Source organism: Taudactylus pleione, unplaced genomic scaffold, assembly GCF_031769625.1.
Source record: "Taudactylus pleione unplaced genomic scaffold, aTauple2 ptg000037l, whole genome shotgun sequence".
Taxonomy (NCBI): domain Eukaryota; kingdom Metazoa; phylum Chordata; class Amphibia; order Anura; family Myobatrachidae; genus Taudactylus; species Taudactylus pleione.
The window spans coordinates 9,682,930-9,696,521 of NW_028284439.1; the positions used below are offsets into that span (position 1 = coordinate 9,682,930).

The following is a 13,592-nucleotide window of genomic DNA, read 5'->3' on the forward strand; positions in this document are numbered from 1 at the left end:
AGTGGAGATCCGATCGCAGGCGTGCTTAAAGGTCAAAACGGGCGTTTTATGGGTGTGCATAATTAAAACAGCAGCGTCATTGAGCACGTCACTGGGTTATTTTATAGCCAGAGCTGCTCGCAAAATTGTGGTAGCAAAAACCAACCACAAGAATAGCGAGCAGCTCATACCCTGGTCGATGTACTCGATTAATCTAATAAATAGCGGACATGACGTAGGATGCGAGCGGCCATGGGGTGTAGTTTCCCAAAAAACGACCGCAAGTTTTGTTCGCTCATTCAGACATAGAGGCGTGAACAGACCGCAAAGAGCGAACGGTTCATTTGAATAGCCACCCCTTTTTTTTCAACGAATGACCGCAAATAGCGACCGGCTCTTAATCAGGCCCTTAGTTCAGCCAAAGACTACTGGACTGGTAAATCTAATTGCATTGTATTTTCATTCAATTGCATGCTATTTTAATTGTCAGGCATTAGGCCCATGGCCACTGTGGGCGTTAAGCCCTAATCAGCAGGGACGGCCTTTGTTAGGCGGACAATAAGCCTGAGCCAGAGAGGGCACTAGGTATAAGGGGCATTATGCCCTATAGGGTTAATGTGGGATCCACATCATTAACCCATTGTTAGGTGGGCAATAGGCCCTACATAGTGTGATTGATCCTCTAGAAGGCAGGCACTAGGCCTGAGGCAGCAGAAGATGATTAAGCCCTGTAGTACTGTTGTTCTGATTTGATAAGAATGTATTAAGGTTTGTAACCTTGTTACCTCGTCATCTCAGCTACTACAATCAGGCCTCCATTAAAAGGTAGGCTGTAGTAAGGTACCTGTTTGTGATTATTGTAATGTTTTGTAACTGCATTATTCCCTTGTCCTGTAACAATTATTGCATTATTGGTGTAGATGCATTGTTGGGGAGCATAGCATGGTGATATGGAGTGCACTACATCCACCCTGTATTGCTGTTGGCAGGGTGCTGATGTATGTATGAGTAGTCAAGTTGGTGTGTGTGGTCAGAGGCGTCACCTACCTTGGTGTAACCTGGTGTGGATGCACTGAGTCCTCCTGCGCGCCATAGGCATGCGCTCCCGGAAGGGGCGTGGCTTCACAGGAAGGGGCGTGACCTCACCCGTGAAGCGACACCCCTTATGTGAACCGATCTTGGGTGCGTTACCGCCTCCCGTTCTCATCACACAGTGGGCTTCCCCAGTGCTCCTGCAGCTGTTGGGGCAGCCCACAGTCTCTCCCTGCCTCTCTCCGCGTCCTGGCATCACGGTGACACCATCCGAAGGGGTGACACCAAAATAGCAGAGCAGCTCTGCTGTTTTGGTGTCAAACCCTTCGGATGGTGTCACCCAGTGCGGCCCGCCCCCAGTGGCGGTTCTAGGGGCGGGTTAACAGGGCCATCGCCCAGAGCGCCGGCCCCTAGAGGGCGCCACTGATTCCCCAGGAGGGCAAAAATAAAAATCCCATAAGAAAAAAAACAAAACCCCAGCGCCGGTCCCCCCCGCGTTGATATTTGTTATCAGCGGGCACCCGGCTCCCTCTCTGCAGCAGCAGTCGAAGCTCACTCCAGAGCTCCGGCTCCCGCATAGAGCACCATTGGAGGGACGTCCTGACGTCATGAAGTCTCTCCCATAGATCCGTGGAACCGAAGCTCACTCCTGAGCTCCGGCTCCAGCAGAGAGCACTATGGGAGGGACGTCATGATGTCAAGACATCTCTCCCATAGGCGTTCGGACCAGACGCCACGAGGGGAGAGCTTGAGGGGAAGCCCAGCACCTTCGTAAGTGCTGGGCACACCCCACAGTGTGATGAATTGGGGTTGATCCGCAAGGACACACCCCCTTTCATGAAGCGCGTGCGCTTTCAACGCAAGCAGAGGAACGTCTTCTAAAAAAAGTTGGCAACTTTGAACTTTCGCCCTAAGCTCCACAATGTCTAGAACCAGCCCTGGTCGTACCCCCCCTTGTGATGCCAGTGTGTGTGGTAAACACTAAAGAAAGAAGTCAGTATAGTGAAGCCGTATAGGTGTCTGTTGTTTTGTGTTTATGTGCAGGTACCGAGATCCGGATCATTTGTCCATTGCCCAAATTATTTATGCCAAAATCCTTGTTGGTCAAGGGAAATAGCAAGTGGGTCATGTGTACCTGACCCCCCTCTGTGGGTTCCAAGAGTCAAATTTGTTGACCAAGGATATTTATCCCTTGCACAACTACAGCTACTTAGTCACAATAACAACATGTGGTCCTGTGCCCGCTTTACTACCCTATTCATGCCCAAAACCTTCTTGGTCAAGGCAAATGACAAGTGGGTTATATGTATGTGACCACCCTCTGTGGGGTTCAAGTGTAACATTTGATGACTGAAGCTAGTTAACCCCTGCACAACTACAGCTTCGTTTTCAAAATGAGAAAATCTGGTGCCTGTGCCCGTTTACTGCCCTATTAATGCCAAAATCCTTGTTGGTCAAGGCAAATGACAAGTGGGTCATATGTACCAGACCACCCTCTGTGGGTTTCAAGTGTAAAATTTGATGACCGAAGCTAGTTAACCCCTGCACAACTACAGCTTCTTATTCAAAATGACAAAATGTGGTACCTATGCCCGCTTTACTGCCCTATTCATGCCAAAATCCTTGTTGGTCAAGTGAAATGACAAGTGGGTTATATGTACCAGACCACCCTCTGTGGGTTTCAAGTGTAACATTTGATGACCGAAGCTAGTTAACCCCTGCATAACTACAGCTTCTTATTCAAAATGAGATAATATGGTGCCTGTGCCCGCTTTACTGCCCTATTCATGCCAAAATCCTTGTTGGTCAAGGCAAATGACAAGTGGGTCATATGTACCAGACCACCCTCTGTGGGTCTCAAGTGTAACATTTGATGACCGAAGCTAGTTAACCCCTGCACAACTACAGCTTCTTATTCAAAATGACAAAATCTGGTGCCTATGCCTACTTTACTGTCCTATTCATGCCAAAATCCTTGTTGGTCAAGGCAAATGACAAGTGGGTCATATGTACCAGACCACCCTCTGTGGGTTTCAAGTGTAAAATTTGATGACCGAAGCTAGTTAACCCCTGCACAACTACAGCTTCTTATTCAAAATGACAAAATGTGGTACCTGTGCCCGCTTTACTGCCCTATTCATGCCAAAATCATTGTTGGTCAAGTGAAATGGCAAGTGGGTCATATGTACCAGACCACCCTCTGTGGGTTTCAAGTGTAACATTTGATGACCGAAGCTAGTTAACCCCTGCACAACTACAGCTTCTTATTCAAAGTGAGATAATCTGGAGCCTGTGCCCGCTTTACTGCCCTATTCATGCCAAAATCCTTGTTGGTCAAGGCAAATGACAAGTGGGTGATATGTACCTGACCACCCTCTGTGGGTTTCAAGTGCAACATTTGATGACTGAAGCTCTTTAACCCCTGCACAACTACAGCTTCTTATTCAAAATGACAAAATGTGGTACCTGTGCCCGCTTTACTGCCCTATTCATGCCCAAATCCTTATTGTGCCAGGAAAATAATAATTGTAAACTGTGTGAGGGACACAATTCTTTGTTTGCATAGTGTAAGTTTAGTGATCTAACTTTATTTAAATGTTTTAATGTAACATTTTCTGAATAAGAAGCTGGAGCTTGAAAAAGAAGTGAATAAGAAATGAATAAGAAGCCATCTTCAGCCTCGTTCATTTCTTGACACTCAATGGCAATTTTCCATACCCCCTTCTAAATTTCCATTTCGACCACTGCATAAGATAACTTTGGCACACAAACTAGTATATATGTAACCTGCATATGCCGTGTGCCTGCCCAGCTGCAGCACAGTCTGCGCTTTGTTCTGTTTTTATAGTATTATGACGCAACGCGCTGCCTGAGTCACTACTATACACCTAGCCCTATCCCGGCAATGAGGCGGAGTGCGGCCAGGGATGTGCCCTCCCCCGGATGTGTGTGTGTGCAGGCTGCCGCAGGGATTCGGGACTAGGAGGAAGGTGGTAGGAGGCCGCGGGCACCGCGATCTGCTGTAGCGGGCACCGCGATCTGCTCCCCTGGAGGACATGCCGACACAGAGGGACAGCACCATGTCCCAGCTGGTAGATCACTCTCACCAGGTCCGAGTCAAGGCGTACTTCAAAGGGTGAGTTGCTGTATGCAGTAGGACATTCCCATAGCTGCCTCTCTTCCTATTCCCACTCACCGTGACTGCTCCTGCTGCCTTCTAGTCCTCACTAAGGGCATGCTGACATTTGTAGTACACAAGTACCTAACTGATACTACGGCGTGTGAGGGGCTGGGTATGAGGATGTCTGTGATTCTGCGAACAAGTGATTTTGTGGTTGTATGATATATCCATGTAGGTAAAAGTATTTCTTATATTTCAATGCAGTATGTTGTACTAAAAGGCATGGATCAGTGGCAGTTTTGCTGAGTTGGTATACATATTTATCCAGTGGGGCATATGTCTTTCTTTATTTTGCCCTACACATCAAGAGTTACCAAGCGATAACTTCTGCCAACTGGCTTCCCTATCTATCTATACCTGTTCTATATAAGTATTGTTATAATTTCCGGATGGTAAGAACAGAATAAACTCCTAAATGTGTAGGGGCCTGCTTATCATACTATTCCAGCCCATTAATCATTTTCTCAAATTGAAGTGTCTTTCCTATTTATATGGTCTTTTAACACGATAATGGTAGAATCAGAGTACACCGTCATCCCCATATAGGAAAGTAGTGATGGAACTATTTACAAGATCTGAAAACCACATTTTTTCTTTTTTTTTGAATCCTGTCTCCAATAGCTAATGCTATGTTCAGATCCAGTGGCTACGCTGAATGCCAAGCAAAGCTGAACCTGTCATGTATGTTTTTGTGCTTAGATTTCCTCATTGCTAGGCTGAAATATAGATGCTCGTGACTCGTGATCTATGTATGTTACAGCTTTTTGAAATGTAATAACTTATAGTTGGAGAAGGTGGCAAACCACATGTATCACTCCCATTAGGCAGTTTTAGCAGGGCGCCGCGCCCTGCCCGATTTTAAAATAGCACAATTCACCCTGCCCTTATTGCGGTGCCCTGCTAAAACAGGCTGTAGTGTCCTGCGGATAGGAAAAGTTGCTGTGCATCGCTTACCGCTGGCGAGAGGAGAACTTGGGGGCAGCCCAGCATGTCCATAAGTGATGGGCACGCCCCAAAGGTGTTGAAAAGGGGGTGCATCTTAAGGACCCCCCCCCCTTTTCTCATGGCCATGTCCCTTTTTTGCTTTAGGCACAAAATGGTGCCAAATTACGGTCTGGCACTCTGCCCCCTTCCGGACCTAGAGTGATCACTGGATACAGGTGGGATGGTGTAGGTGCGCTACTCAGGGGTGAGGGTGCGAGATTGAGAGGGCTGATGTTGCGGCTTAAGACACTGGTGGTATCCCCAATATCACCGTGTGGAGTGTAGTCAATTTGGTATGATGTTGTGTCTTATGGATGATGTTGTGTCTTCTGGATAGCGCAACAATTTATAAGTACGTAAAATTGGACAATTTATTCTTAATTAAAACATGGAACAAAAAAATGGCATGAATAAAATGCAAATAAAATTGGATAACATAGGATAAGAAATTACATATGAAAAAGCAATACAGTGTGATTAAAATTGTACTACAATGTAACCAATAGTGGATACAGCTGATTCTAGTACAGACAATGCATGTATAAATAGAGACAATTGTAACTATTCGTTTGGGAATGTCTTGTCTAGTAGAGCAAAGTCCTAATGCAATGCTGCATAGGGTGCTATAATTGTTGTTTAAAGTTGGGCGCTGCATATGGTGCAGTATTGCGAGTGTCTGTTTGTGGGTGCATGCACCCCCTACCTCATCCTGTAGTGCCGTTTGGTAGTTTGCTGCTGGTGTGGCACAAACGTGTGCCGTGATGTAAAGGAGGCCTCCTTGTACAGTCTGTGTGTCAGGTCCCTGTCCGTGGTGCTGCCGCTGCCTGGAAAGGGTGGCGGCTGCTGCTTGCGGTGCTCCAATGGTTAGTGTGCACTGTGCCTTACCGCCGTTATGGTGGTTACTGGGGTCCGTCTGGCAGTTCCAGAATGTAGAAGGGGGCATTTCCAACGCGTTTCACCCACTGAAATGAGTGTGGGCTTCGTCAGGACTGTGTGGCGCTAAAACAGCCTGCTGGGTGCCGTCCCCACCCACGGGCTATAGTGTCCTGCGGGTGGGAAAAGTTGCTGTGCATCGCTCACCGCCGGTGATGCGCACAACATCTTTTCACAGTGAGAGGAGAACTTGGAGCCAGCCCAGCATGTCCGTAAGTGTTGGTCACGCCCCAAAGGTGATGAAAAGGGGGTGCATCTTAAGGACACCCCCCCCTTTCTCATGGCCATGTCCCAGTTTTGCTTTCGGCACAAAATGGTGCCCAATTACAGTCCGGCACTCTGCCCCCCTTCCGGACCTAGAGTGATCACTACACAACTACACATGCATCCTCTAGTTTCTTTTAAAAGTGCTGCAAATATTTTTAGGGGATTGAATGCATGTGTGAGTATGAATTGAAAATAAATGCTATATATTAGGGTAGAATAATATATCTTTGAAACTAACTAGAGATTGGGGAAATTGCGTTAATTCGCCTTATTCCACATTTGTTCACAAAATTTGTAACATTTCACCTGCAGAATTTAACATTAAATGTTCCCATTCCAATCATAAACATGCCACATGGCAGGATGAGCTGGCCCTTACTGTATGCTATTCATATGGTGAAGCAGTGTGGCATTCCAAAGTTCAAGCTCAATTTGTATTACAGATTAATACATTATTCTTATGGTGCATACGCACGGGACGATCGTCAGCGATAAAGATATCGCTGAATGATTTCCCTGCACCTTGCCGGTGTGCTGGATTATCGATCATCCAGCACACCGCGAACCCACCAATGACAGCCAGCATGGGTCTCTATGTAACCCGGTCAATATCGACCAGTTTGGCCTGCATGCACGGCCGATGGACGATATCGTTATCGTCCATACATGCCGTGCATCGCAGGTCATTGGTGGGTTGAAAGGCACCAAAAAATGCATGATATGAACGAAATCGTTCATAACGTGCATTTTTATCCTACTGTGTGTACGCACCATTACACCAGACACGTGAAAAACTGACTAGACTCTGTTTATTATCCATGCTGTCACTGTGTTGGGATAATTTATGACTCTACATTATCATCTGTTTTAAAATTAATTGTAATGTTTTCATTAACTTGATATGTTTATACCTGACATGTTTATACCTGACAGTGGGGTAGATGTACTAAGTTTATACCTGACAGTGGGGTAGATGTACTAAGCCTTAGAGAGCAAGAACCAACCAATCAGCTCTTGTCAGTTTACAGGTTGTTAAAAGCGTAAAAAAGCGTGATATGTTTATACCTGACAGTGGGGTAGATGTACTAAGCCTTAGAGAGAGAGCAAGAACCAACCAATCAGCTCTTGTCAGTTTACAGGTTGTTAAAAGCGATGTTAAATGCTGTGTTTGAAAAATGACAGGTTCTCATTTGTTGGTATTTTATCTCTTTCAAAGCCTTGATAAATCTCCCCCAGTGTCTTGTTCCATTTACAGATTTAATGCACATTTATGATACTGATTTGAGACACAACTTTAAATTCCTACCAACACCTGTAACTGTAATGAAGCTGGACAGATGTTTTTGAAGTGATAATTGCAGTAGGCTTACAATAATGAATTGCAGTCTATAAATGTAAAGTAAGATCCATTTGACAGTCATGTGGTAAGCTGTATTAGGCTGTGACAGTAAAAGGCATGGTTCTCTTTATTACATGGTGATACAGAGTTGCATTCACTATTCCAACTCTCTGCTGCAAATGGCAGGACATTGCTTATTTTGTGGATATTACATCATTGATCTTCCACTTATTATATTCAACAGATTAAGGATTGTTACCTACTAACATTCATCTTTATAGCTAGTAGAAGGATGTAAACTGGAATGGGAATGGACTACTAAACACACTGGCATCTGATTTAGCGGTCAGTAACATTTGACTGCACTTTTTATGAGCGCTGCAAGCACATCTTCCCAAGTCAATGCATTGGAGCCCATGTACTGTGCGCCATGGAGTTCTCCCCCCATCCCCCAACAAGAATGTATACACGTTATTGTAAATTTGTAACATGTACATTCGCCTTGTATGGAGATTGTGACAATAAAGTTTCTAGTGGAGAAATTGTTACAGCAGGAAGGGCCGCCCACATCTTAAACTGCTCCTTGGTCCAATTTGATCTAATTTGTTTAATGCTGAATAACTATAATTTAATAATCCATGATGGAAATATTTCTCTTGTGTTGGTTTTATGATTTATTGCTAGTTGTGGAAAGTTCAATAGATGAAAAGTGACTGATGGTTGGTCAAACAGGAAAGTTCAGAAGTTGTTAGTATTGTAGAGCCTGCATAGTCTGTTCAAGGTGATATATTTAACATCTGGCTGCACATACTGTAGGGGTATACTTAACAAATCATTCCTCAATTATTTGTATAGGCCATCTTGTATAGGGATATATATCGCTTTTGAAATATGACCAGTCTGCAAAAGCTTTGTCTCAAGGTTTTGTGACAAAACATTATACTGTTCATTAACATGAAATGTGTGATTTGGTTTGCTCTACAGAGCATAACATAGTTAAAGTGAGGCAACAGTTATATTCCAGTTGAATTTAACCTTAAGCAAACACCTGGCAGAGCACACTTGGGGTTTTAGTTTTCAGAGCCACAAATTGCCCAAGACCTTCTATCCATTGGCATTTTGCATTAAAAATTTACAGTGCAAATGCCAATCAAACGCATTTCGCATGCAGAAAATAAATGCATTTTTTTACTAGTATTTAGATGTTCACTGGAGGTTGCTTAGGCTTCCCTAATGCCTTTGTTGCAAGTGACTGATGCTAATGGGGGAATTCAATTAGCCCTGATAATTTATTGGAGGTAAAAAGAAGGTGGTAGTTTCTGCCTTTAACACCCAGGGCTATTTAATTACAGCCTGTTTGTCTTGCCCGATAAATTATCTGTTATCGGGCGTTAACATACAGAATCCAGGAAAAGTTCCCGGACCTATGTGTTACTCCGCTGTTTGCGACCGATTACAGGCTAATTATCATGTATATCTTTTCAGGTCTGCTCAGACCCGAAAACAAATACATTTTAAGTGCGTAGTAAATTACTGCGGCTAAATGCTTGTTACTGTCTGATGCAGTATGTACTCATTGGGAACCATAAATTACATTTTCATGCCTACTTTTATATCTTTTATAGTGTTCACTCTAGGAGCGGCGGCAGGCAGGGCGCCGGACTTAGAGCAAGGGCACTTATGCGCTCGCGCGTGTCTGAAAAGGGGTCGTGGTCAATTAAAAGGGGACTTGTCTTTACAGACATGCCGGGCAGACCCCAAGCGCCGCGGTCACTGTGAATGGATGCCAGGCGCATGCGCTGCTCTGCAGCATTCCCCACCTGTGGGACACTGCGGCACGCAGATGGAGGACAGAACCCACAGGCTGTTTGAGCGGGGCGTCACGCTGAAGTGCAGGGTGCTTTCTGCCCTTCCGAAATAGAGGTTGAGCATCTGTGTACGCAACCATTTGTACTGACACTCCTATATCACGCCCACTGAAGGGACCGTTATTGCGCGCATGTCTAATCACCTCCCAGGAACCCCCATCACTTTTCCCAACATCTCTGATACCATCCATCCCAATCACTACAGCACCTTTGTGCATACACTCTGTGTAACGCATAGGAGATTTGAGGCTTTCCATGCATGCTCAGTTGCAAAAATGCTGGTCAACTACATGCGCATTGCCATTGTGTGCGGCTCAGAATCAAGCCCATAGTGTTCTATTTTGTGAGAATCTACAGTTTGCATTAAAGTGGTTGGGAATATGGGACAGGCAGACCCTGCCCCTCTGATCACTCCAGCTGAGCATCAATCTACTGTATCTACTCTAAAGGTGCCCACACACATACCGACTTGCTCCCAATCAGCCAATGTACACGATTTCCCCAGAACTCTCCCTGAACTCTCCCCAGGCAGTCGTGGTCACGATTTGGAGTTAAAAATGTCCAATCTGACTTAAGATCTATCGTGCAGCCAGTGCACTGTATCCCAGATTGGCTAATCTGCCCTACAGCACGGCAGATCTGAAGATGCGATGTACGACGAGCGGGGACGCGCACCGGCATCGTGATCAAGTGTAGAAACTCACGATTTGGCCATTTTTTACATGATCTGTCGTCACGATTCGTCGAAATCTGCCAAATTGGATGAAAAGTCGGTATGTGTGTGGGCACCTTTAAGCAAGGGGAAATATGTTACTCTGAGCACATTTGTCCTCAGGGCGCAACGCCCCGCTGAAACAGCCTAGCGGGAACGCTATTTTATATCAGGTTTTTAACACTATTACAATTCTCAAAACTGAGTAGTTATGAGGCTTAAGACTGACATGTTGGGAGAAAGCTCATGCTCTGGAAATAAAAGTATATTTTAGTTTACTCTCACCTTGATGATGATTTGTTGGGCTATCTCACTTTTGTACTCATTATTGGACATGACTAGGCATTAGGCCTTATTCTCTTTTTTGACAGCATGTAGTTTCTAATATTTAAAAATGAACTCCATGGGGACTTTGCTGCTGAATAGCTAAATCTACGGGCGGGATGCAGCAGAGGTAGAAATTCGGTCAAACCCTGAAAATGCGGGTTTCTCATATGCACCAAGCCCCGGAATGTGATGCTGTCCAGGGCTTGGTTGCGGTGGGTAACGCCATCTTCCTGATGGCGTTACCCTGTAGAAAAAATGCATGGCTGGATGCATCTCATCCTGAATGTGATGCATCTTTCATCCCGCCCTATTCAATTTGAGGCGAAAAGTCTGAGATCGGAGTTTTCGCAATCATCGCCATTTTTTTCAGGGATAAAGCATCAGGCACGTGCCTGCTTATCCCCGTATTCAATTAGGATCTGGCGAAAACGGGACCCGGCGGAAACGTAAGTATCGCCGATAACGGAGTTTTTGCCCCATATTGAATATGGCCATAAGTGTTTTGTGAAATGTGTTTTATGAGCCTCATCAAGACATTTTTACTGATGATGTGAAAATGTGTAAATTTCACTTGCTATACAGAATGGGAGGAAGTCTACTGTACAATTGACCAATCTTGGGGAAAAAAAAGAATATTCTATTTATAAGGCAAATACTTTTAGTCATTGGACAGCCCCTGAAAATTAGGGGCCATTGTTGGCAGAATTGGACAGGCTATTGGTGGGATCTGCTGACAATGTTTAGAGGCACCCACACCTATAATCGGCATCAGCGATGGCAATTGTATGAGCAGGTGCTGAGTGCCTGGTGCCTCTAAGCATTGTCCTGACATACACAGCGTGGCAGCGGATCCCACCAATATCTCAGTGAGCCAGTCCCATTTTGATTGGTGGCATTTCTGTCTAACAATGCACACATGTACAAGTCTAGTGTAACTAATCCCTGAAAGTTATCGCTATAAACTCTAGACATTAAACCTACATATTTAGCTAATAGCTAAAATTTGTCTTTTTAAACGTGAATAAATACCACAAGGAGACAGGGACTAATTTTTGAGTGAAGACACTCAGCAACCAATATCTTTTACAAATATGTGTATATTGCCTACCATATTAAATGGTAACAAGTGCAGCTGGACATTGGAGTGATGTCTCTCTGAATTGAAAGCCCACTAATGGAACATACACACTAGACGATATGCTCCCTGAGCGATATCGTCTAGTGTGTCTTTGGCAGGGTATGCTCAATGTCGTTCATGACACGGAGCACACCCGCTGAATGATATTAACGATATCATTCAGCGCCGGGCTCTCTCCCCCATTACCCAACATGCAGCAACCTGACAATATCGTCAGGTTGGCCTGCATGTTTGCCAGATGAACGATAAAGACAAACAACCTGCGGGAACGCGCATCGTTGGTCGTTCGTCATTATTGTTCATAGTTTAGGTGAAAAAATGGACGATAAAGTTAATGACTGAACGATAACTATATCGTTATCGTTCAGTCGTCCACTTTAATCGCCCAGTGTGTACGCACCTTAAGACTTTTGATAGTTTTTTTGTTTTATTTGGTTATGGGTGCTATGGTTTATGTACCCAAGTTTCTGCACACTGTTTTGCATCTTATATGAAATGTGCGTATTACTGATGTCTTGTAGCAGTAAATTGGAATGAATAATAAGAAAACCAAAAGTTAGTGAATCTTGGTATTTCTGATTGCACTTGCATAGACTCTAAACTAGGGACGGGCAGTAAGTGGCCCCCCAACTGTTGTAGAACTACACATCTCATCATGCCCTGTCACAGTTTTGATATTTAGCCATGCTAAAACTGTTGCAAGGCATGCTGGGATTTGTAGTTCAACAACAGCTGGAGGGCTGCTTATTGCCCACCCCTGCTTCTAAACTATAATTGGATAGGCTATATACCAGTAGTTCACAACCTGAACCCTCAGATTTTCCTAACGAGTCATGTTTTGAGGATTTTTGTCTGTGGAAGCAGGTGGGATAATTCCTGACCCAGCAAAACAGATTAACTCACCTATGCATGAATAAAGAGATCCACAAGACATGACCTGTTGGTGGTACTTGAGGATGGGAGTTGAGAACTCCTGCTCTAAACTACAGTGCCTTGCAAAAGTATTCACCCCCTTAGCTTTTTACCTTTTTGGAATCTGTATGATTTACCGCCGGACTCATGGCCGGCGGTTCGAATCCCGGCAACAGTGAAAATCCTGATCGTCCTAAGGTAAGTATTTGCTAAGCTATTCTACCCCCTAACCCTCCCTTAGGGGTGCCTAACCCTAACCTGCCCCCCAGTGCCTAAACCTAACCCCCCCCTTCCCTGCTGCCTTAACCTAAGTCCCCCGGGGGGGGGTCCTATCCCTAACCCCCCCCTACCCCTAGCCTGACCCTAACCTCACGGGGGGGTGCCTAACCCTAAGTCCCCCCCCCCCAGGAACCCTAAACCTAACCCTCCCCCAACACGGCTATCCGCGCCGGGCGTCGGTCTCTCGGCGTATATATGTCTAATGACAGGCGTCGGGATTTCGACGCCTGTCTTTAGATCCTTGCCGGGATTAGACAGTCGGGAAGCCAGCAGTCAGGATTACGTCCGTCTGCGTCCCGACTGCCACCCACCTTTTTTGTTACATTACAACCTGTAATTTATTTATTTTTTTAATCTGAATTTTACGTGATGGATCTGCACAAAATAGTCTAATTTGGTGAAGTGAAAAAAATATATATAAAAAATAATCTTTATAAATTAAATTCAGAAAATTGTCATGTGCATATGTAATCACCCCCTTTGATATGAAGCCCCTCAAAAGTTCTGGTGCAACCAATTACCTTCAGAAGTCACAATTGGTGAAATGAAGTCCACCTGTGTGAAATCTAAGTGTCACATGATCTGTCAGTATAAACACACCTTTTCTGAAAGGCCCCAGAGGCTGCAACACCACTAAGCAA

General features: G+C 44.9%; 1 protein-coding gene across 1 annotated transcript in view; it reads left to right on the top strand.

Annotated features, from left to right (window-relative positions):
* The first annotated feature begins 3,903 nt into the window (after window positions 1-3,903).
* Window positions 3,904-13,592, top strand: part of PRKCI (protein kinase C iota) — a 138,712-nt gene continuing 129,023 nt past the window's right edge. The window contains exon 1 of the mRNA XM_088452387.1: window positions 3,904-4,147. Within this exon, the coding sequence (XP_088308513.1) occupies window positions 4,068-4,147 (80 nt within the window). The 5' untranslated portion in view covers window positions 3,904-4,067. The remainder of the gene's footprint in view (window positions 4,148-13,592) is intronic.